Source organism: Chiloscyllium punctatum, chromosome 22 (assembly GCF_047496795.1).
Source record: "Chiloscyllium punctatum isolate Juve2018m chromosome 22, sChiPun1.3, whole genome shotgun sequence".
Taxonomy (NCBI): Eukaryota; Metazoa; Chordata; class Chondrichthyes; order Orectolobiformes; family Hemiscylliidae; genus Chiloscyllium; species Chiloscyllium punctatum.
The window spans coordinates 31,356,271-31,377,075 of record NC_092760.1 but is presented as its reverse complement, the minus strand read 5'-3'; the positions used below and the strand labels follow the sequence as shown (position 1 = coordinate 31,377,075).

General features: G+C 38.6%; 1 protein-coding gene across 5 annotated transcripts in view; it reads left to right on the top strand.

Annotated features, from left to right (window-relative positions):
- LOC140493477 (activating molecule in BECN1-regulated autophagy protein 1-like) overlaps positions 1-20,805 on the top strand; it is a 389,583-nt gene that overhangs the window by 106,549 nt on the left and 262,229 nt on the right. For all 5 annotated transcript variants that reach the window (XM_072591949.1, XM_072591950.1, XM_072591951.1 and 2 more), the window contains one exon: positions 12,118-12,291. In XM_072591949.1, coding sequence (XP_072448050.1) covers positions 12,118-12,291 — 174 coding nt within the window. The remainder of the gene's footprint in view (positions 1-12,117; positions 12,292-20,805) is intronic.

The window sequence follows — 20,805 nt, the reverse complement described above, 5'->3', positions numbered from 1 at the left end:
TTTATGTGTGAATGAAGGATGCATGTTTGTCGTGTCAGGCTGCAGTGGGATGGCAATCACACCCTGCTATTCCTGAAGTTGTCACAAAGTTAAAGTTTTTATAGAAAGAGTTCCAAATTTCCCAATTTACCTCCTTTTTTAAGATCAGTTAACAAAGCACAGACCAACTTTATGTACTTTACGAGATTTGTAATTTGTTACACGCACAGTATATTTTAGCTGCAAGTAAACTATTACGAACTATCAACATATCCCTTTGCTATTTAAAGCTCTAACCCCCTATTCAAACTTTGCTTCATGTTCATTCAGACAGACACAAAAGAAACATTGGTGTTATGAATGGAGGGAAAGCTCGGAAAGCTGTTTGGTCCCTGTCGCAGGATTTACAGAGATGATCCTTTTAGCTTGTCAGGACTCGCTGCTTTCCATCTCTCTCTTCTCCAGGGACTTTCACTTGCTTGTAGGAGATACAAAGAAACTGGTTCAGAAATTACAAGGCCTCTGACTTACTCGCTGGTTAAAAGCCACGACTGGCAAGGGAAGAATAAACTGGCTTTCTTCAGCTTAGGATGATTTTTACCATAGAGAAAAGGGCATCTCCTCCCTTTTCAGATGTATGAAGATTTCTGGCTATACTGTTCAACCTACTAGCTGTTCAGCTACCTGGGAGGTAATCACTTCATTGTTGCCAGGCAAAAGATCTTTGAATCATGGAAGCTGTGTTTATGTACCTAATTTCACAGGTACTGATTTCCTGATCTTAACTCAGTTCGCAAGTACGGGAGTTTGTTGGACATGAAGGCATTTCCCTGTGGTATCCTTGAATGGTAGAGGTTAAACTTCTAAGTACGTTGACAGACTTTTGTGCTTTCACTCTCTTGCTCTCATTCTCTTTTTTGCACTCAAACTCATGCACTTGAACGCACTCTCTCATTCACACTCTCACACTCGCACTCTCTTGCTCTTCCACCCCCATCCTATCTTTTTCTGTCTATCCCCTTTACTTTTTTTCCTCTACCCACCTTTCTCTTTCTCTTCTCTTTCTCTTTTTTTCATCTCCCCCTCCCCTCATTTTCATGGAGGAGTGCGGTGCATTAAAAAGAGGGTTAGAGTTTTACTAACAGAGCTGTATGTTGCTTGCTCATAGATGATTATTTGTGATTAGAATTTATTTACTTATTTGTAAAGTAGTTATTCTTCAGTACAGGATTCAGATTGCTGTTTTAGCTTGATACTGCTAGACAGGTAAATTGGGGACTTTGTGCACTTTCAGTGAATCATTACCTTTTGTGGTGACTCAGGAGTTGTAGGACTTGAGAATAAGCATTTTCCCAAGCGTTTGTTCCACTGTATGCATATGTTCTCTGAAGCCTCACCCATTTTGCTCTTTGTTCAAACCATTCTACAGACTAAATATCATGACTCTTGAGACTATGTTGAGGAGTGATTTGTTCACTGAGGCTCATGCAGCAAAATAAAATTGTTTAATTTAGCCACGTTAATTGAAAATCCATTACAGCAGCGATATTCAATTCCTTGTATTTGTCTGCAAGATAATAATCCTAAAAATTATATCATTTGAGGGTGCAACAGTTTTTCTTCTTGGAAATCTCTACCTGGTAACTCATTAATTTCAGGTGTATAGATCCATAGCCTTGAATGTTATGACACTTCAAGTGCTCATCTAACTGCTTTTAGAAGAGTGAGGTTTTCCAGCTCCGCTACCTTCCCATGCAATTATTGACACCCACCGCCCTCAGTGAAAATTCCTGCAAATTCCTTCTAAATGTTCTGCCTTTCACTTTAAAATTATGCCCCCTTTTATTGACTCTTCAACTGAGGGGAACAGCTGCTTCATACTAACCCTGTCCATTCTGTTCACAATCTTGGACACCTCTGTACATTGGTGAACGCCTCCAATTTGTAAGAAGAGATTGAGTTGCCATCCTTTTACCACCAATCATTGCAACTGAGCAGGCAGATAGATATAGAGTGATGCATGACAAGAACATCTATTTTCTCAAGACAAAAAAGAAGTTGAGCTTCAGGAGTAGTGACTGTCAATGATGAAAAAGCATAATTTTGTTTGAAAGTTTGGTAGATACTGGTTCTGTTTGAATTTGTTTAAGTCGCCATTTATTATAAAAGATTTATTTCTGCTCTTTTTGTTCCTTATACCATAGTCATGAGACACAAATTTTCTTCAAATTTAATTTGTTTTTATTGATAATTTTGTGCATTATTTCAGTAGCATTTGATTAGCAAATTTCCTTCATTGTCCTATTATTGGTTATTCGAATTTCATAAGGTTTTAAAACTGAAACCTCAATGAAGACCAGTTTACAACAACAAATATTGCTTTCATACATATTTTTTAATTCTCTTGTGGGATGGAGCATCGCTGGCTGGTCAGCATTTATTGCCTGTCCTTAGCTGTCCTTGAGAATGTGATGGTGAGCTGCTTCTTGAGCGCTCCATGTTTGTTGATAGACCCACAATACTATTACAGGAGTTCCAGGATTTTCACCCAGCGACACTGAAGAAATGGCAGCATATATCCAAGTTAGAATGGTGAGTAGCTTGAAGGGGAACTTAGAGGTGTGTTGGTCTGGTGTTCCTATGTATTTGCTGCCCTGGTCCTTCCAGATGAAAGAGTTTGTGGGTTTGGAAGGTGCTATCTGAGGATCTTTGAATTTCTGCTGTGCATCTTGTAGACAGTTAGCTTCTTGAACAATGTTAGAGCTAAACCCATCCAGGCAATAGTGACAGCCAGGGCATTGATCGTGGGAAATTCAGTGATAGTAACATCATTGAATGTCAAGGACTGGTGGTTAGATTGTCTCTTACTGGAGGTGGTCAGTGCCTGGCTTTTTTGAAACTCAAATGTTACTTGCCATCTGTAAGACTAAGCCTGGTTCAGATCGTGTTGCTTTTGAGCATGGACTGCTTCAGTATCTGAGGAGTTGGAAATGGTGTTCAACGTCATGCAATCATTGGTGAACATCCTCACTTTTGGCCTTATGATAAAGCGAAGATTCATGATTTAAACTTCAATTAAATGATAATAGTTTAAAATTTGAGTTTTTAAAATTTCTGAAGAAATTGTATCTGGTATAAACAAAGTTGATTAGAATGCCTAGCAGGAGTTAAGGCCTTGCTGAATGATCAACACTGAGATTGTCTATTCTCAATTGATTGCTGATTCATAGTTTAAGACTTTTGGCCCATTCTTTTGGAATAGTAAAAGGAACGGAATCTTTAACAATCCATCTGATTACAAACTGGATTGTCCAGTTTTAGGACTTATCAGGAAGTTTGTACTTAACTATTAGTTAGGGGAATGTGGGTTTCAATTGGTACAGTACATGAGAGTGAATCTGTTTTATGTGGCATATACCAGCATCAGTCAGCAGTATCTTTCCACACTGATGCTTTGATCGTATGCCCAAGCTATCCAGAAGTTGAGCTTGACAGCAGAACAAATTGGACGGTCTCCTCAGAAGGGTGGAGTCTCAATCTGCCTAATTTTGAAGTTTGTTCAGATCCCATCATCTGATTACATAACAGGAAAGTTTCCTCTTTGTGAAAACAAAATGTCTTTTATGGATATTAAACTTGTATAAATGTAGTTTAAGTGCCATCATTCCTACCCAAATTTGAATTGGGCAAAAACTGATTAGTTGGTTCTCAATCCAGCTCTTCTTAGCTGAAAACAGCATCTGCTGAAGATCAATGCAGGTCAGACAGCATCCACAGGTAGAGAGCAGAGTAATGTTTTAGTCTAGATGACTCTTCATTAAAGCTCTGATAAAGATTCATCTAGACTTGAAACGTTGGCTTGCTCTCTCTATGGATGCTACTTGACCCGCTGTTATCTCCAGCATTTGTTGTTTTCAGTACAGATTCCAGCTGCAGTAATATTCTCCGACAGGTTGTTCTAGCCACTGACATGTTTGAAATGAATTAAATTTTTCATACAAAATTTTTGTTTTAAAGTGACTTCCTGTCCCTTTTACAAATAATATTCAGGCAGAACAGTTTGTACCCATAAAATATTTCCGTGAAACACAAGCAGAAATATGGTTTAAAATTTATTTTCTTAATTTTTATTTTTACTTTTAAGGCAACACTGAAAGAGGAGTCAACTCATTAGAGGATTCATACCATAGGGAGACTACAGGGTTTATTGTCCTATAATTCCTGTTTAAGAACGTGAATGTTTTTGATCTAAAAGGTAATACATAATAGTGCAGCAGCATGATGTTTTTACATCCCAGTATCCTTTTGGGGAAGATGTGTTTCTCAAATTTCGCAGATGTCTATTTCCTCACCCTAGCTCAGTCAGAAGGGGCAGGAGTTTATTGTAGGTGAGGAAATTCTCCAGAATACCCTTGATTGGGGGTAAAAATCTATACTATTGATGTGTCTATTTGGAAAGACTGAGTTACTGAGCTTAAATGTCCAGCTGATCAGAGATCGAGCATACCTGACAATTTTGATGGAATTTTTGAAGAGGTGACTAAGTACTGGATAAGGAAATGTCAATGGATGTGTCAACTTCTAGAATGCATTTGATAAAGTCCCTCATAAGCTGGTAGCTAAAATTGAAGCTCATTGAATCAAAGTTATTGATTGGGTTAGGGGTTTGGCTGGATGGCACAAGGCAGCGTAAGGATAATGGGCTTGTTGACCTCTAAGAATCTGTTCCAGGCCCTGAACTATCTAATGAGCTATTTATTTATGACTTTCTGCCCCATCCTCTCACTTTCTTGAGTCAAAAGTAAGCAGCATAAGCAGTGTAAATAGCTGTATAACATTACAAAGAGATATTGATTAAGTAATTTGCCATCCCTGTGGAAATGAACAAGTGCACTGTGGACCTGAACAAAATGGAACAGGCTACTTTCTAAACAGAAACCCAAAGACTCGCAGGGGTCTACTTATCATTAAGATATTTTGAAGAGGCACAGAAAGTAATGAAAGAGAAAGCTAATGGAATTCTGACCTTTGTTCTCCATTCCTCCAGACAGAAAGGAATAGAATTACAGTTATATGTTAGTTATACAAAACCCTGGTTAGACCACATCTGGATCACTGTGAGCAGTTCTAGGCAATGCATCTTTGGGAAGGATATGTGGACCTTGGAGAATATACTACACAGATTTAGCAGAATCGGGTTTGGATTCCAAGAATTAAATTACAAAGAGAGAGAACAAGTTTGGAATTTGGAAGGATAAGGGGTGATTATGTCAACATTTTCAAGATATTAAGAAAAGTAATTGGGTGAATAGAGAGAAATTATTTTCTGACCAGGAGGCTAGAATTAGGAGGCGGTATTCCAAAGATTAGAGCTAGAAATTTAAGGAGTGAAATTAGGTAACACTTGTACAGACAGATCTGTGGAGACTTGGAATTCTCTTCAGCAAATGGCAATTGATACTAGGTCGATTATTTGTTGCAAATCTGAGGTGAATATATTTTCATTAGCCATAATATTAAGGGACATTATGGAGTTACTTTGCAAATTAGCGCTGATGTCTTTGCGAGGCTGAACAGGCTAGCGGAATAAAATAAAATAATCCAATATTGAACTCGGCACAACACTAATAACAGTACAACTATCACAGCCTATCCATTATTCCGATACAATTGCAAAGGTTTACAATTTGAGAAGACTACCTTAAGGTCATCGTGCAGGGGAATAAAAAACGTATTTTGCACGTGTAACCTTAATAAGACCATAAGACATAGGAACGGAAGTAAGGCCATTCGGCCCATCGAGTCCACTCCGCCATTCAATCATGGCTGATGGGCATTTCAATGCCACTTACCCGCATTCTCCACGTAGCCCTTAATTCCTTGTGACATCAAGAATTTATCAATTTCTGCCTTGAAGACATTTAGCGTCCCAGCCTCCACTGCACTCTGCGGCGATGAATTCCACAGGCCCACCACTCTCTGGCTGAAGAAATGTCTCTGCATTTCTGTTCTGAATTTACCCCCTCTAATTCTAAGGCTGTGTCCATGGGTCCTAGTCTCCTCACCTAACGGAAACAATTTCCTAGCGTCCACCCTTTCCAAGCCATGTATTATCTTGTAAGTTTCTATTAGATCTCCCCTTGATCTTCTAAACTCCAATGAATACAATCCCGGGATCCTCAGCCGTTCCTCATGTGTTGGACCTACCATTCCAGGGATCATCCGTGTGAATTTCCGCTGGACACGCTCCAGTGCCAGTATGTCCTTCCTGAAGTGTGGGGACCAAAACTGGACACAGTACTCCAAATGGGGCCTAACCAGAGCTTTATAAAGTCTCAGTAGCGCAACAGTTCTTTTATATTCCAACCCTCTTGAGATAATTGACAACATTGCATTCGCTTTCTTAATCACGGACTCAACCTGCATGTTTACCTTTAGAGAATCCTCAACTAGCATTCCCAGATCCTTTTGTACTTTGGCTTTATGAATTTTCTCACCGTTTAGAAAGTAGTCCATGCTTGTATTCTTTTTTCCAAAGTGCAAGACCTCGCATTTGCACACATTGAATTCCATCAGCCATTTTCTGGACCACTCTTCCAAACTGTCTAAATCCTTCTGCAGCCTCCCCACTTCCTCAGTACTACCTGCCTGTCCACCTAACTTTGTATCAGCGGCAAACTTCGCTAGAATGCCCCCCAGTCCCTTCATCCAGATCATTAATATATAATGTGAACAGCTGCGGCCCCAACACTGAACCTGCAGGACACCGCTGGTCACCGGCTGCCATTCCGAAAAAGAACCTTTTATCCCAACTCTCTGCCTTCTGTCAGACAGCCAATCCTTAATCCATACCAGTAGCTCACCTCGAACACCATGGGCCCTTACCTTGCTCAGCAGCCTCCCATGTGGCACCTTATCAAAGGCCTTTTGGAAATCTCGGTAGATAACATCCACTGGGTTTCCCTGGTCTAACCTACTTGTCACCTCTTCAAAGAACTCCAACAGGTTTGTCAGGCACGACCTCCCCTTACTAAATCCAATAGGCAAGGTTAGTGTTCTGTGCAATTCTTCTAGCCTGAAGAAGAGCGCTCAATAGAAAATTAAGATGATTTGTAAAATTAAATTATGATAACCTCTTACTCAGATACCAAATAATGTTTCCACAATGAATTCATAAGTAAATTTGATAGTTCAGATATCCAAATCATTGGTCCACATTGGTTTCTGGGGCTTTGAGGTACTGATGAATGAACGTGACAACAAATCTCAATGCTGGTGTGTGCCTTTCTCGATTTGTATATACTTACCAAATCTGTAGTCGTTTAACAGAAGTAAGTGAACATTTTCAGTCACCTGCTTTTTAGGTTATCATCTCTAACAGATATGTTTTTTTCCATCAGACTTTTTTTTTCCTTTTCAATGGCCCTAAGCAAATTGGACAATCTTTAATCTTTGTTTCAAAAATGGTGACAGGAAGCTGAGAATCGTCATTTTATACTCTACTTTCTGACTTAATTGGTTCATTCAGCTTTTTAATGCCGCAAGGGAGTTATTATTGGAAATACCATATTGATATTACGGAATTTGCTGTTCTGGTGTATTTGGGTATGCAATCAATGGAAAATCATTGTGCGTGAGTTTAAATTGTTGTTTATTCCATCTAAAACTTGGAACTAAAAACCTTAGGAAAAGCTGAAACTTTTTGAATGAAATGTAATTAAATTTTTAATGCTGCTGAAGATACTCATTGCCCTGACCCCAACCCCTGAGAAGCTAGATAACTATTTACGAAATGTCAGATTTTTCCATTATGTCTGAAAGTTTATTTTAGCTTCTACTGAATCCAATCGTAATCATTCATTTTGGTACATGACATTTTATTTTATATCCTGCTCTGCTGTCTGTTAGAATGCTTTAATGTAATTGGATACTTGGTGCAGCCATGATTGCTTCATGTCTGGAGATTGCCTTGCCTTGTAAGCTAAGGGGGTGCCATATTTCTGTTGGATATTCCATTGTTGCTCCACTGTTGACTGAAAAATATAAATTACTGCAGTGAAATAGCCAAATTGAAGCACTTAATGGCTACAAGGAGGAAATGTGGACTTATCTTTTCATGAAACATCAGCGATTTCATTGTCAAACTGTTGCTCCCTCTTGCGCTGTTTTTTTTCTCTCTCTCGCGCACATATTGTCCTCCCTATCTTCTGCATCAAAGTTTGTTGTTGTCTCTGTTCCTTCACTATTAAGTATACTTTGGAATCAATAGGTATTGGGGGCAAACTTTGCACTGGTTGCAGTCATACCTGACGCAGAGGGTGGCAGTTGAGGTTGTTGAGGTCAGTCATCTCAGCTCCAGGACATCTCCGCAGGAGTTCCTCAGGGTAGTGTTCTCGGCCCAACCATCTTCAGCTGCTTCATCAATGACCTTCACTCCATCATAAAGTCAGAAGTACGGATGGCACTGATCATTGCACAGTGTTCAGCAATATTCATGACTCCTTAGGTACTTAAGCAGTTCATGTTCAAATGCAACAAGATCTTGATGATACCCTGGGCTTGGGATGACAAGTGGCAAGTATCATTTGTGTTATACATATGCCAGGCAATGACTATCTCCAGTAAGAGACAGTTAATTGTGTTAATCATCACTGAAATCCACTTTAACAACATCCTTGGGGTTACCATTGACCAGAAATTCAACTGGGTTTGCCACTTAAACATAATGGCTACCAGAACAGCAGCATGTACCATCTGCAAGATGCACTGCAAAAATTCACCTGAGATCATTAGATAACCCCTTCGAAATCCATTACTGCTACCATCTCGTTGGCCAAGAGCACCAGATGTATGGGAACACCACCACCTGCAAGTTTGCTTCCAAGCCACTCACCATCCTGACTTGGAAATATATCCCCAGTCTTTCAGTTTCACTGGATCAAAATCCTGAAACTCCCTCCCTAAGGACATTGTGGGGCAACCTACTGTATATTGACTGCAGCAGTTCAAGATGGCAGCTCAGCACCACTTTCTCAAGGGCAACTAGCAACAGGCAATAAATACTAGCCAGCCAGCAATGCCAATGAGTCACGAGTGAATAAAAATGTTTGCAAACACTTTTCTCCAAGTCAGTAATTTTAAGATGTTTGTTTATTTTTCATCATCAATAAAGGGAGTATGTGCTGACTGTTTTGCTTTATTTTCTACAGAAAAAGAACTGGCATGTGTTTAAATTCTTCCATTAAACTGGATCTCATTTTTCCATTGAAATCATTCAGTTTTTGTGTTCCTAAACTGAAGCACATATATCTATTTATGCCCCACCTATTCTTGGATCTTGTTTTTAAAAAAAATGTGATCAGAAGCTTGAATTTTAAATGCTTTGTGCTTGTAGCAGTTGAGAAAGATAACTTGTTCTGCCATTGTAAGCCTCATCATTTTGCAGGCTCTTAGTCACAATCTGTGTTGCCAAATGCAGTCTAAAGTTATTGAGGACATTGAATACGGCAAATAATTCCGTAGAAACAGTACTATATTACATGCTGCCCTTTACAAGAAGGATTTACATGATCTAATGGTTAATCCAAAAGATATTGGAGTTCATTTCACTAAGCTGCTCGTCAAGAAAGTGACTGATTCAATTCACTGGGATACTTTCAAAATGGCTACATAGGAGGCTGCTGTAACATAGTTTTCTGTGCATTATAATTTGGAGGCATTCAATGGGTTTTTTGAAAAAAAAATTCTGTTTAGCAGCTAATTGCCCATACGTCATTGTCCTGGAGAAGATGGTGGAGAGCTGCCTTCTTCAACTGCAGTAGTCTTTGCTGCAGAGGCATGCACGCAGCTGTTAGTAAGGGAATTCCAGGATCTTTGGCCCAATGGTGGTGGGAAAATAATTTAGTTTAAAGTTGTGATTTGAGGCTTGGAGGGGAATGTGTAGGTGATGGTATTCCCCTACATCTCCTGTCCTTGTCCTTCTAGGTAGTGGAGACTTTGGGTTTGGAAGATGCTCTTGGAAGAGCCTTGGTGAATGCATCTTGTTGTTAGTGCCTACATTGCTTACTGTGTTCAATGCTGAAGGTGGTGTATAAGGTGTCAGTCAAACAGCTGCTTCGTTTTGGATGATGTCAATCTGAGTGATGCTGGAACTGCACTTATCCAGGCAAGTGTATTGCAGTGTAGCTGTACAGATCACATCTTATTAGCTTACAATTTTTAAATGTATGTTGCTTGGCTTAGTGTAAAATTAGTTCCAATACTTGAATTAATTTAGCAAATTCTGGCATCACATTTTGCCTTACAGGTAATTGTACAATACACCAGTAACTCATTTGAATAGAATTAAGTTTACATTTTATAAAAAAATGGAATTAGATTGTTCATTTTCTCAATATGATTTGCTGTACAATTAGGTTGACTCTTGCTGCCTCAAAATGATGTGAGAAGCCTTCTAATTTCGCTGGCTTTAATGTCTAGAATCCTGTTTTACTGGCTGTAAATGAAACTTTCCTTGAAAATGTACACTGCTGATGGACTCTGATCTAATTATGAGATTTTCTTTGCATTTCAATTCTTCAGGCCTGTCACATAACTGATTTAAAGTATTTTAAATAATCCAGTTGGCATTTGAAAATGCTATACTAATGAATTGGCACAGTCCAGAAGAATACAAAATTTAGAGATATAACCTTAACCCTGATAAGTAACTCTTTGCAGTATACCCAGATGAGTAAAAAAAGAACTGTATGTGCTTCATGGAAGAAATGCCATGAACACAGCAGCATTGATTTAAATTAAGAAATTGAACTGATGGTGATGGAATTTTCAATGAAGCATCCAGATATGTTTCTCTAATTTAGAAAGGACTATCAGTGTAATAAGTGCTGTTTACTGCCAGTGCACAACAGTGTGGTTTTTAATATTCTGCTGATTGTGCCAAATGACAAATGAAAGCTACTCCCATTTGTTTGAAAGTAACCCCCCCTTCAGTAATTTTCCCCTTTGGCTCATTGGCTTTGTTGGTGGAGGAAAAATTTACTTGACCTTGTTCTGAAAAAGCAGCCTGTCAAAGCTGTTTCTAACAGTGACATTCTTGATAGGATGTATTCACATTAAGGTTAATCGTGTGGTACAACACAGCCATTATTACAAATGGGATAGATTCAAAACAGATCTAACAGCTCCAGACAAGATATTCATAATGCTTTAACCCTAAACTGTAGCAGAAATGTATTCCACTACAACCTTCAATGTTATCTTCTCAATTTACAACTATTGATTTGATTTAGTAAGGAATGCAGGAGAGGAGGCCAGGAGCAGCTCTGGCTGTGCCTAAAAACAAAGTGCCAAGCTCATGAGGCCACATGGTGGGACTGCATACGTCCTGAAGGATTGAAGCAATGCATTGCAAAAATCACCAGACGAGTAATGAAAGTTGTCATTGTATGTGCTGTCGTATTATCCGTTGATAACCTCACTGATGCATAGTTCCAGATGTCATGACAGCATTAGTCCAAAAATGGATAAAATAGCTGACTTCCAAAAAATGAGATGGAAGTGACTGCCCTTGGTGTCAAGGCAGCTTTTAACCATGATTAGTCACAGTGAAGTGGAGATGATATATAGGTATTAGCATTAATTAGGTGTTAACAACCTGAAGAATGTTTGAGTAAATTAGACTTAAAATTGGACGTCTGACTATTGGGATGCAGCAAAGATCTATACTCAGTTTTCTGCACTTGTATGATCAAGTTGGTTGGAGGGTCTGAGTGTAATGTATCTAGGTTTGCTGATTTTACCAGGTGCAAAGGTAAACAGTGAGGAGGGTCCAAGGTGGTGGTGTTCATAAATAACTGAAAGCTAGTTTTCAGGTGCCACAAGCAATTCAGAAGGCAATTGGTATGTTGGTCTTTATTGCAATCACAATAACATCGCTTTATTCTGGTTGCTTAATATTCATATTGTGATTCTATAGTGCCACTAAGTCATTGTGCTTCTGTCCTTGAATTGCATGCTGTCTCCTAGCTTCACTTCTAGTTTTTGTAAATTTAGATTTTATATTGAATTGATAAGTTATTAATTGTACATGTACTAACAGGATGATGTAATTAAAATCTTACACTCGTGTCTTTTCAGGTTATCCCCCGCCTATTATGCCCATCGGATCATCCAGTACCTCTCTCGAAGGGACAGTATTCGACAGCGCTCAATGCGATACCAGCCAAATCGAATGCGAGCTAGTTTGGAAAATTCAGCAAGCAGCCCTGCCCAGCCCATTGATGGTGCTGATATGGATTTTGATGATTTTGAGTAAGTACAGATTGAATTTATATTTGATGGACATGGCTGCTATGACTGTCAAACATCTGACCACTTAAACCTTCCACTGTAATAGGTGAAATCTTATGCTTGTGTTAACTCTATTTCCTGAATCCTATTTCTTACTTGTCCTCTGCTCATTCATATATCCCTCCCTCCTCTTCATCCTCCCTCTTCTTTCCTTTGCTACCTCCTTCACTTTCACCTGCTACTTCCATTGCCACCCTCCTCCTATGTTTTCCCCCTTCACCACCTGCCGTCTCATTTGCTCTTTGGAATGCCATTCGTCATCAGAATTAAGAAGACATTTTGCACCGCCTTAAAACTCCTCTGAGAACAGATGGCAAGGTCTGTTAAATAGGAGTATAAAAGTACATAATAATCTTGTGAAGACTCATCGTCTTATTAAACCCAAAGTTCTTCAATATTCCATCGTTATTAGGGTTTGGTAAATTCTTATGACTAATATTGTATCAGCGCTAAGCTAGTTCCTTGTAATTTTTGCATAATTATAGACTTATGTGTGTGGTGTTCTGGGGCAGTAATCTGTTAGTTCTGTGACTATGATTCGATGCACTGTCTCCTCTCTTACCTACCTCACATGTATCTACTACATTTGTGAAAATATTTTTATGATGTAGTTGAGCAAAGTGCATTGTTCTGCAGTTTTAGAAACATGACTGTAACCGTGGAAGTTTGAAATATCAGAAACTGCACGTTCTTGTGCTTTTTAATTCTAGTTTAGAACAACATCTCATTTTGAATCTTTGATTTGCAATTCACCTTTTTTTGTGTTACCTCATGCAATCACTGTTAAATTTGATGTTCCTTGGCCATGTTATAATTATAAATCTTGGCTAAAATGTGGATCTTACACAACCCTTGTTCTGAAGGGTTAATGATACCCTGCTTACTTTGAGTCATGAGCTAGAATGCCAACAGTTGGTGGCCTATGGTTTCAAAGATTATGATTTTGGCACCTGTTACTTCTAGCATTACTTATAGCTTTTGGTATGTGATATTTTCCCAGTGAAAAGGAAGATCTGCATTTACTGCAATAGAAGTTCTGCTGTGTATCTATAGCATTCATGTGCCTAAATCATTTAACTTGACTTGAAGGATTTGCTTATAGGCTGAAACATTGGTACAATGGCGAATCATTTGGTCTGGGTGTGATCAGTTTCGTGGGCTTAGCCAGTTTTGAACACACTTTTTTAAAAAAACTAACGTAAAAGAGTGTGGAGATCAAGTTGGGCTTGATGTAAATGAGAAGTCCCGAGATCTTTTGTGCTTGCATGTTTGATTTCAGACATTTTACTTTTGAAAATGTTTTTAAAAACTAACAATACATGATCCAAGCACACATTGTGTTAATTTTGGGAAGTGTTTTGTTTTATGTTCTTCCAGTATTGTGGGGCAGACAGGAGATTGGCATTCAGACAATGGTCAGGTGGTGGAGCAGCCTTGAGTAACTAAACAGCCTAACTCCAACTTATATATTGTTCTTGTGTTTTTCTTTCACTTGGACCCATATGAGTATTACTAGATGTAAAATTTGTCAGAGACCAAATAAATTGGGTAATATTTTAAAACATTAATTTACAAATTGTTTGTTGATTTGCATGGTAACAATGCTGTTTGATTAATACAACTGGAAGTGGACTAATCCCAAAATAATCAGTCTTTAATCAATCTGATTTTAAATAACTGATAATGGCTTTTTTAAAAAAAATTACCGGAGTTGTTTTCTCATTGTATGGATGTACAGTAGTCATTTTCTGAGTGAGCCAAAGCAATCAAGTGTTTAAACATTCATGTGCCTGAAAGAATCAACTTGATTTGAGAACTTGCTTCTAGGCTGAAAAATTGGCATAATGGCAATTCATTTGGTCTGGGTTTGATCAGATTCGTGGGCTTAGCCAGTTTTGAACACATTGCTTTTTTTAAAATTAGCGTAAAAGAGTGTGGAGCTCAATTTGGGCTTGATGTAAATGTGAAATCCAAAGATCTTCTGTGCTTGTATGTTTGATTTCAGACATTTTGCTTTGGGGGAAGAAAGTCCAATATAACCTAATAAAAGTTACTGTATGCTCAACCATAGAGACTTTGAGCAGTGAGAAAGGCAGTTTGAGTCTTTGTGTGTGTGCTGGGCTTTTTGAAAGCATGGTTGTGCTTAGTCCCAAGCTCTGCTTTTAGTTCATAACCATATAAATTTGTCATCCTCAAAGAGCCATTCTAATACCTTCCAAAATTTATGGAGCAAATCAGTTTCCATCATCTTTTTTTGGTCCTGTTTCATATCCTAACAACTCTCAGTAGAATAAAAGTGTCAATGCCCTGTGTTGATTTATTTCTAATGATTTTACTTTGACGATCTTTGATTATGACTCCATTGATTAAAAGGACTGGCTTTACTCTTTATCAAAACATGTCAGAATTTTGAAAAACCTCTTTATTCTCATTGAAGCAGAGAGGGTTGTCTTTTCCAATCAAGTACTTGTCTCTATTAAGATCCTGGGAAATCTCCTCTGCATCTTTGCTTCCCTGATAAAGGGACACCAATTTAAGATTGAGATGAGGAGGAATTTCTTCTCTCAGGGTTGAGAGTCTTTGGAACTTCTTGCCACAAGGCTGTGGAGGCAGTGTTTTTAAGTATTTTTAAGATTTAGATTCTTGATCAGTGGGGGAGTTGAAGGTTACAGGGACAGCACAGGAAAGTAGATGTGAGGAATGTTGATCAGCCATGAGCTCACTGAATGGTGGAGCAGTCTCAAGGGGCCTACTACTTCTGGTCTTATGGTGTAGTGCCCAGAATTGTTCTCCACATTCCATCTGAGGGGCTAACAAGTGAATTATGAAGTTTGAGACTGATATCTTAGCTTTTATGTTTAATGTCTCAATACTTAATCTGAAAGAATCTAGATGATCTGTTAGCTTATATGGACACTGAGGTTCCTTAGCTGTATTGAAAATTATTTTTAGTGCTGCTAATAGGATGCCATCTATATTAGCTCTCTCAAAGTGCATGACTATGTAATTCAACATGCATCAGCCTTTTATTTTAAACCTGTCGTGACCATGGAACTTTGCAGCTAATTGACAACTTTTTGTAAATCATTGACCTACAAGTTACCGTCGTATGGCAGCAAAGCTGTCAGCATTTTTTTATCTTTACCCACCAGAAACTGACTGCAATGTCTGGAGTTCAGATTTGTGCAGTTTAGTCCCAGCATTCAGAAATTCATATCAGTGAATCTGTGCTTCTTCAAAAACATTGTTGAGTTTCCCCAGAAGACAATTGATTAGAAATAGTGGGACTTCAACCTTTTGGCTATTAGTTTTGTTGTAAAAGAACTGCATTTTGTTGAATGTGGTGTAGCTGGGCTTTTAATAGTTCTTAATTAGTTCTTGGTAAAATAATTTCATATTTGTAGAATGTGAAATTTTTACAGTATGAATTGAAAGTGTCATTATTTGTATATTTTTCTTTAAAAATTATTTACTATTTTAGTTACTAGCTTAATCCCTTTTCTCAGTAATTTATTTCACTATGTATAAAAATGTAACATTAAAAGTGCGTTTTATTTCCTGGTTTGCTATCAGTGAGAATAGTTCAGTCTGATTCATTACTAACCCTTCTGACAGCATTGCTTTTGCTGGATGACCCCATGATATTGACACCAGATTCAAGTTGACATCAGAAAGGGGGAAATCCATTGCACAGCGATCTCCAGGTATTTTATGGGCAACCTTCTTTGGGATTAGTGCCAAATTCATTATTATTGATATATTAGCCATTCTACATGTCATGGATCATGCACCATATATCTCTAAACTTCGCAAAGCGTTTTTGTGCATTGTTTACTTGGCAGTGCAGTGACTGTTATTGTGTAATTGTGTAACAGTTTAGCAGTCATTTTGTGCATAACAATATTGGAATCAGTTGCTTGATTTTATCCATGTTTGCTGCAGGAGCACTGCTTAATATTCTACAATATTCTTCAAGTTGTCAGGGTGGGTTCTTATTACATGCCAAACAGGTTAAAAGCTGCATTGGAAAAATGCCACAATCTCACACCATTATTAGTACTGCACTGGAATCTTAGATTTCAAGTCCAAAACTTCAAACATCTGCCCCAGAGATACCATCTGAGCCAAAATGGATGCACCCAATGGATCACTGACTTAGAATCTTGGATCACGCAAAGATTTAGCTGTTTGTACCAGTTGGTTGCTTTTTGTGGCATCCTAACATGTCCTGTTTTGTGAAAAGCATCTGAAATATTCAGTCTTTTGTTCCACTTGATGCTGAGATTTTAGATTTGAAGTTAGGCCAGAATTGTTGATAACGGGAATCCTTTTTAAATTCTGCTTAAAAGTTTTATATTCAAAATTATTGATTTACATTACATCCTGGACTTTTACAGCATGGAATGAGGTCCTTTAGCCCAGTGCACTAGTCATCAAACGTCCATGTGTTTTAATTGCACTTTTGAACACGTGGCCTGCCTTGTATGCTATGAAGTTTTAAATGCTCGTCAGTTGTAAATGACCTGAAAATTCTCGCGTTTACTACCCTTTTAGACAGTGAGTTCCAGATAACTACAACTCTGTGGGTGAAAACAAATCTTCCCTCAAATCTCCTCTCAATCTTCTGCTTTAAAGTTGTGTTCCCCATTGCTAAGTTTTTCCGCATCTACTCTGTTTTTGCCTCTCGGAACTTTGCAACCATCAATCAGATCCTCCGTCAGCCTTCTCCACACTGAAGAAAACAATGCCAGCTTACGAGTCAGAGAACTGGGGGGGGAAGTGATGGCCCAGTGGTATTATCACTGGACTGTTAATCCAGAGACCCAGGTACTGGTCTGGGTTCACATCACACCATGGCAGATGGTGGAATTTGAATTCAATAAAAATCTGGGATGAGTGAGTCTAATGATCACTGTGAATCCATTGCCAACTGTCAGCAAAATTTATCTGGTTCAGCTAATGTCCTTCAGAGAGGGAAACTGCCATCCTTATCTGGTCTGGCCAACATGTGACTCCAGATCCAATGCAGTGTGATTGACACTTAACAGCTCTCTTAGGAATTGGCAATAAATATTGGTCTACTCTGCAGTGCCATCATCCCATGAATCCATTAAAAAAAAATGTCCGTTTGCATCATTAAAAAGTGTAATAGTTTCAGATGCCAATGAAATAAATCTAAATTATTACGGATGCTATTTAATTGGTAATTTTAAAAGCTCAATTCCCTGAGCACAATACAAATAATATCTGCCTTTTTATTTCAGAATATTTTAGGGCGCAAATCCTTTGGACATAATTGATGTTTCTCATGCTCTTGTGATTCTAGTTCCGAAGTTCCTGCTGTAATTCTTCCATTCAATTAGGAATCATAAAAAAACAGCTGCTTTATGTAAATGACTGCTGCAAATCATCACTTGTCCTTCTTTCATTTCATAAAAAGTTTTAATTATTCTCAGCGGGAAACAATTTTATATCCCCGTTAAGCTGAATGACAACACAGCAAACTGATTAAATAATGAACATGTAAAGAGAACATGCTTCACCATTGTTAGGTTTAAATAAAATAGAAAAACATCTTGTTATTTAACTTTCTGTATTAATTAGTAATAGACACATCAATCTTACAACCTGAGATATATTGCTTGTGAATCTCTCTGGTTTATTTTTAGGGAATTTGTTTAGGAAAACAGGGAAGTGAGGAGGTTTATCTCTTGGCGCTTGGGCTGGTTAACAATAATAGTTTATAGCATCTCCAACATCTAGGGTAAGAGTAGTTTGTTCGGGGCCCTGGATAATATTGAGGCACAAGTATGTACAGAATATTCTTGGTAGGTTTGAATTTAAATGAATGAACGCTTGAAAAATGTACCAAATGATATTTACTGGTAAATTGTATCCCTAATCTTTACATAGCACTTGAACTTGAAAATTGATTACATCTAACAGAACTGACTCGTGCTGCACAGAGACACAAGTCCAATTAATAATTTTCTGTGGCAATGGACTGAAATGCTTTGACAAAATTCTGCATGTAGGACTTACCCTGAAATGCATTTTCTGCTTTAATTGTGTTATCTGAACCCACTGTGTCTTCATACTCATCCTGGATATTTGTTAGTTTTGGTACATTAAGTACCTTGTTTCTAACTAATTTTTGCCAGTGGCTCTCCCTCAATTGAAATAGATTCCAAGAACCAATTTTCCACTGATTGCAGGCTGCCTTTTTTTTGCCAGAGTTATTTTGCCACCTGATCATGATGATTGACTACTTGCTGGCGCTATGTAGAAATGCAGGGTAATCTGATTTTGCAGGTATTAATTTCCTAGGAAAATGCATCCTACCTGTAGGGATTGCTTGTTAGTATTTCACTGTTAGAATTAGCAATATGGGAGGGCTGATTTGCCTGTTGTTTATGAGCAGGAACCGATTGCTTCAAGCTTTTTGTACATGTAAGAAGAGCAGTATTAATTTCAAAAGAATTGGCAAGTCTTTGGATATTGGGAGGGAGCCACATTAGCATATTCTTGTCCATCTACAGTTGCTGATAGATGAAGCATTTCTGTTAGAGCAATTCCTTGATTTATTTCTATGTTGGAAGCAGATCTTTGGCATGTTTTAACTCAAATAATTCAGGCCATTGAGATTTTTTTGGGGGAAATAAAGTTTGCAACTATTGGAACATTGATGCTGGATTGGTTTTGCAACAGGTGGGACTAACGAAGGGAAAGTGTACTTGACTTTGTCTTTTCGAATCTACCTGCTGCAGAAGCATCCGCCCATGGCAGGAGTGACCACTATGCAGTTATTGCGGAGATGAAATCCCGTCATCACATTGAGGATATCTTCCATTATGCAAAACGGTACAGACTTCAAACAGATATTAGCAACTTGAAACTGGGCATCATGTGGTGCTGTGGACCATCGGCAATAGAACTGTATTTAACCAGAGCCTGTATCCAGAATCATGGCTTGGCATATCTCTCACTCTGCCATTACCATTGAGCCAGGAGACCAATCCCAGTTCAATGAAAAGTGCAGGAGGGCATGCCATGAACAGTTCCAGGTATTCTGAAAAACAAGCTGTCAGTCTGGTACAGCTACAACAGAGGGCTACTTGCATCATGTACAGTGGAAACAGCATGCAATAGATAAGACTAACAGACCGCAACCAGCAGATCAACCCAAAACACTGTAGTCCTGTCCGCTGTGAATGGTGGATAATGAAACAGCTGACAAGAGGTTGGCTTTCCTCAAATATCCCCATCCTGCATGATTGGAGGAATAAGCTGCCCAATGACTTTCGGTTTGGGTTGTGCCAGAGCCACTGAACTGATAACTTCATTACAAAGGAAAATGCAATTTTGGCATTTATTGTTAAAGGAATAGACTATAAATGTAGGGAAGTATTTCTGCAGCGGCATAAGGCATTAATGAGATTTTTGAGGTACATAAGATACTAAAGGGGTCTGACAAAGTAGACGCAAAGAGGATGCTTCCTTGTTGGCAATGTAGTTTCTGAATAAGAGGTTGCAGATTTGAAACAGAAGTTAAGAGAAATAACTTCTCAAATGATTGTGCATCTGTGGAATTCACTAACCCACTGCCACTGAGTACAATGGATGCTGGTTTATTGAATAAATTTGAGGAGTGAGGGAGGGTTATGGAGAGTGGCCAAGTGGAGGTGAGGCTGAGGTGAGATCAGCTACGATCGTATTGAATGAGAGAGCAGGCTAAGGGAGCTGATTTGCCTACTCCCGCTCCTAGTTCTTATGTTCTTAAGAGCGTGTTAGAGGCTATGGATTCTGTAACTGTCTCCCACCTATCTCCCTAGTGATTGTCCACCAGCAATTAAGCACAATTCAAGAGTGTTGTGAAGTGCTTTCAACTTGTATGGATTGTGCAGCTGTAACAACATTCAAGAAACTAAATGCCATTTGAATCAAAATAGCCCATTTGACTGATATTCTGACAATCGGCTTCAACCGTCACACCAATGCGCAGTGGCAGCCATGTGGACCATCTACAAAATACATTGCATCAACTCATTAAGGCTCCTTAGGTTGCACTTTCCAAACTTTAACCTCTGACATTTGGAATGATAGGGTCATTAGATGCATGCAAATATCAGCACCTCCAAGTCCCCTCCAAGCTCTACACAATTGTAACTTGGAGCTATATTGCAGTTATTGGGACAAAATCTGAAACTCCCTTCCTAACAACAGTCTGGTTGTTCCTGCACCCTAAGGTTTGCAGTCGTTCAATGAACCCACATCCCATGAACAAATACATTTTAAAAAAGTCAGGCAGTTCTTTTCTCCACCTAGTTATCACTGAGCTTTTGTTTATTTCATAGTAGTCCTCAGTGTGAAAGTGCAGATTGGCTCCATCTAATTAATCCAAGGTACCTCTTGTATAGTCAACAAGTATAAGTGGGTGGCAGCCAGTCAAGTGAGAGTATATTTAAAAGAAATACC